Source organism: Propithecus coquereli, unplaced genomic scaffold, assembly GCF_000956105.1.
Source record: "Propithecus coquereli isolate 6110/MARCELLA unplaced genomic scaffold, Pcoq_1.0 Scaffold8, whole genome shotgun sequence".
In the NCBI taxonomy this organism is placed as follows: Eukaryota; Metazoa; Chordata; class Mammalia; order Primates; family Indriidae; genus Propithecus; species Propithecus coquereli.
Genome location: NW_012154173.1, coordinates 12,643,702 through 12,648,259, shown reverse-complemented (window position 1 = coordinate 12,648,259; position 4,558 = coordinate 12,643,702). Strand labels below are relative to the sequence as shown.

At 40.0% G+C, this 4,558-nt stretch overlaps 1 protein-coding gene across 1 annotated transcript in view; it reads right to left on the bottom strand.

Annotated features, from left to right (window-relative positions):
* Positions 1-4,558, bottom strand: part of PRDM14 (PR domain containing 14) — an 18,106-nt gene that overhangs the window by 1,397 nt on the left and 12,151 nt on the right. The window contains exon 6 of the mRNA XM_012663150.1: positions 2,148-2,249. Coding sequence (XP_012518604.1) covers positions 2,148-2,249 — 102 coding nt within the window. The remainder of the gene's footprint in view (positions 1-2,147; positions 2,250-4,558) is intronic.

Below are 4,558 nucleotides of genomic sequence, written 5' to 3'. Positions count from 1 at the left end.
CCCGAGCAGCTGGGACTACAGGCACGCGCCACCATGTCCAGCTAATTTTTTCTATATATTTTTAGTTGTCCAACTAATTTCTTTCTATTTTTAGTAGATACAGGGTCTAGCTCTTGCTCAGGCTGGTCTCGAACTCCTGATCTTGAGTGATCCTCCCACCTCGGCCTCCCAGAGTGCTAGGATTACAGGCGTGAACCACCATGCCCAGCCCACGTCCAATTCTTTCTTAAGCTGAGACCATTACTAATTTGTTTTCCATTTGTATAAGTTTATCATTTCAAGGATGTTATATAAATGGAACCATACAGTATATAACCTAGGATTTGCTTTTTTTAGCATAAGTCTCTGGAGATTCATCCAGGTCGTTGTGTTTTTGTCGCCGAGTAGCCGTCAGCAGTAAATGGTGCGCAACAGACTGCTTCACTCACCTGCTGCAGGACATCTGGGTTGTTCCCAGTTCTTCGCTATTATGAATGAAGCTGCTATAAACATTTGTGTACAGGTTTTCGTGTGAACGTATGAGACTTCACATCCCTGGGATAAATGCCCAGGAGAGCAATTGCTGGGTCATTTGGTAGTTACAAATTTAGTGTTTAAAGAAACTACCAAATTGTTTTCCTGAGTGGCTGTAACGTTTAAGATTTCTGAGTCCTTTACTGTTTTTACATATTTTTTTCTAGGCCACTTCTTCTCTTTCTCTTATTTATACCCCTTCCCCTCATTCACTTCAGTATATTTTCTGACCTTTGTTACTTTGAGGTAGTGTATTAGACATAAGTAAATAACTTCCTTTCTGGGCCCACTGAAAAACACCAGGTTAAACCAGAGGGCAGCACTCGACAATGGGGTGTCTGGAGGCACCTCCACCTGCGGCAGCAGGACCTTTCAGATTGGCACATGGGGAGCTGGGTCACGGCTCTGTAAGGAAGGCCACCCAGACATGGCCAGTCTTCCGGTGGATTAACTGGAGTCCAGTATGTCAGCCATAATGCCAAATCACCACTTTATGTGATTTAGTTCAGGGAATCCACCATTCTTACATTAGCTAGAAGTGAAAGGTGAGGATTGGATTCAGAGCTCCAGAAAAAGGATGGTTTGTCTTTGCTCTGGAAATTCCATTTCCATGTCCTGAGCATTTACTCTGTCAGGACAGACTGCTTTTTCATACAAAACTATGGTGCTTTCCTTTAGTGCGTGCTAAGTTCATGTAGTTTAGTTATGTCTCAGCCCTGTTTTTCTATGTCAATTATTTTCATTCTATCAACATACACTTTTTTGGAAGTATTAGTTTCCCTAAGCCTGGTAGATTCAATGTTTTATTTCCTTTTGGGAGGGTTAGAAGTGCCCCCAAGACAGCCTATACTACTTGTATGTCTTTATTATCAAGTGTGTAAATGACTCAATGATAGAAACATGGTCTATCACTCCCAGCTCTCCAACAGTACTTTCTGCAATGAGGAAGCTTTCTGTATCTGTGCTGTCCAATTTGGGGGCCACTAGCCATGTGTAGCCACTGAGCTCTTAATTGTGGCAAGTGCAACTTAGGAACTGAATTTTCAATTTTATTTCATTTTTATTAATTCAAACAGCCACATACAGTTAATGGCCAACTATGCTTTGGACAGCATAGATGTATGTCACCAAAACAGGACATGAAGTATTTTGGTATAATACTTCTACAGCATGGTCAAACTATTGTCTCTATTATAGCATCCCCTAACCACGTATTAATATTTGTCTCTCCATTTTTATAACTATATTCTGTATAACATAGATTAGATGCCACTTCCCCAGTATCCCTCTAGAAAGTTAGATCGGCAGCACACTCCCAATTTAAGTCTTTTAGATTAAAGTAGAAATATGGAACATGAATTCACAAAAAAAAAAAAAGAAAGAAAAGAAAAGTAGAAATAATAGTAGCTAACATTTCAGTAGTACTTAACGTTATGCCAACTTGGCAACAGGAGGTCATACGTGATCGTGTTTAGCAAACTTGAGCATATTTGGGAGTGGAAATGAGGATTGGGCTGATATTCGACTAACATTTACCAAGAACTCATTACAAGCTGGGCTTATGCTTCAAGTTCATACCCATTAATACCCAAGCAGAGCTCGAGACGGATCACTTAAAAGAAGGTTCCATTTACCTTGGTACAATACACACACTGGTACGGTCTGTCTCCAGAGTGGACTCTCATGTGTTTGTTCAGACTTGAAGACTGGGAGAAACATTTCCCACATGTAGAACACTAAGGGGAAAAAGGAAAATGTAGTTGAAATCATGTCTTCCCCAAACAAGTCCATTTCAACATTATGTTTACCTGGGGGTGAGAGGAAAACTCTCATATGTATTTTGGGTATGTCTGTACTTGTCAGATCGCCCTCCCCAGGCTGAGGGTCTACCTGAGACAGTAGGTTTCTTCAGATCTGAAATGTGGGAACTGAACAGGAGCGTGGTATTGTGCGGTCTGAATTTGTCCTGCTCTGTCAACAAGTAGCGGGGTGACCACAGCAAATCAGCTAAAATTGGAATCTTCGTTTCCCAGTCTTCCTTGTGGGCAAAATACCTGCTCTGCCTTCCTCACAGGGAAGTAAATTCCAAGTACTGCGCAATTTACTTAACAAGTACTTACGGAGTGTACCTACTGTGCGTTCCGCACTATGCTAGAAACCGGGAGCTGAAAACCCAGTGGGGATGGTGATGACTATGCAAACCAAAATGGTGCTACAGTGTGACAGACAACTGTACCTATAAGAAAAGGCTAAAATTTGGGGGGTCCAGTGGGATCACATGGCAGCTGTGGACAATTCCTGTCGTTTCTCCATAGTCTTTCTCAGGCATTCCACACCAGGTGAAGGAAGCTACTAGAGCGACACAACCACTCAGAGGTTGCCAGGGACAAAACAGAAAGCCTTTGGTTTTGACATCATTTTTAAATAAATTACATTCACTAAAAAGGAAAAACAACTTTGAGGAAGATTTTCAAACTTCATGCCCTGCTCCCCAGACGTGCTTATGGGTAGATGAGAGAGCAGGTCTTTTTAGATGGTGGGATTTGGGGTGGTTCTTAAGTCTTCTCTAATTTTTCTGTACTGCTTGAAGTTTTAATAATGAAGATCTATTATCTTTACTAAAACAAACAAACAAAAAAATCACATACGGTTAATATTGCCAAAAGATCAATTATAAAAGGATAGCAATTAGAAAAAGAAACTGTTCTTGGAAATTAAAAACAAAACAAGAACCAAAAAAACAGGGGTGGGATAAGAAAATTCCTTTGAGCTTAGGATTTGCACCTCCAGATTGAAAGAGTCCACTGAGTACAAAATAGCAGCGGGTGGTGGGAAGGGAAACGACATCCAGTTTGACATTTTCTGATAAAGTTTCAGAGCTCCAAAGATAAAGAACAATTTCCACAAAGAAGAAAACTGGTTATTTATAAATTTTGACCTAAAAATCTATATATGCCCAGTAAAGCTCTCAATGAAGTATGCAAGTAAAATATCCCCAGACAAAGGATTCAGAAAAATTTTCACCATGGACTCTTAAAAACAATTACTTTGAAGATATACTCTAGTAATGCAATAAAGAATCCAAAAGAGGCCAGGCGCAGTGGTTCACGCCTGTAATCCTAATATTCTGGGAGGCCGAGGCGGGCGGATCGCTCAAGGTCAGGAGTCTGAGGTTGCTGTGAGCTAGGCTGACGCCACGGATGGCACTCTAGCCAGGGCAACAGAGTGAGACTCTGTCTCAAAAAAAAAAAAAAAAATTGTTTGTCCTCATTAATAATGAAGATGCAAATTGAAGTAAGATACTGTTTCTCACCTATCAAAATCGCAACATAAAAAAATATTATTATATTATTCGTGGGAGAGTTGGTGCTGCTTACTACATTGCAAGTTCAGGCGGCCGGACCATAAATTGATACCTACTCTAGAAAGCAGTTTGTACCTTAACTCAAGATCCTTAAAACTGTACTCATCCTTTGACCTGGTGTTCTATTTCCTGGAGTCTATCCCAAGGAAATAATCAGAAATGGATAACAGATGATTTCTATAAAACATTGTTCACTGCAGCAATATTGGAGATAAATGCACAAAATAGAGAATTAGTTAAATAAATCCTAGCACATCCATATGTGAGGTACTGACGTAGCTATTATTATGTTTACAAACTAGCTCATGATGTAATGTTAAATCAGAAAAGTAGCCTCATAATATTCAGTATGACCCCAATTATATTAAAATACGTACATACAGAGAAAACAATTACAGCTAAAATGGCTTAACTTTGAGCCATAGGATATCAGGTGGCTTTTTCCCCTCCTCCAATTGTCTTTATCAAGAGCACATCATTTTCTCATGTTGAAGAATAATCAAAAGCAAATAGCTGCTGCTACAGAATAAATAAATAAAATAAAATAAAAATTACATATTAAAGAATTTTATCAGCTGGGAGCAGTGGCTCACGCCTGTAATCCTAGCACTCTGGGAGGCTGAGGTGAGAGGATCGCTTAAGGTCAAGAGTTCGAGACCAGCCTGAGCAAGAGCGAGACCC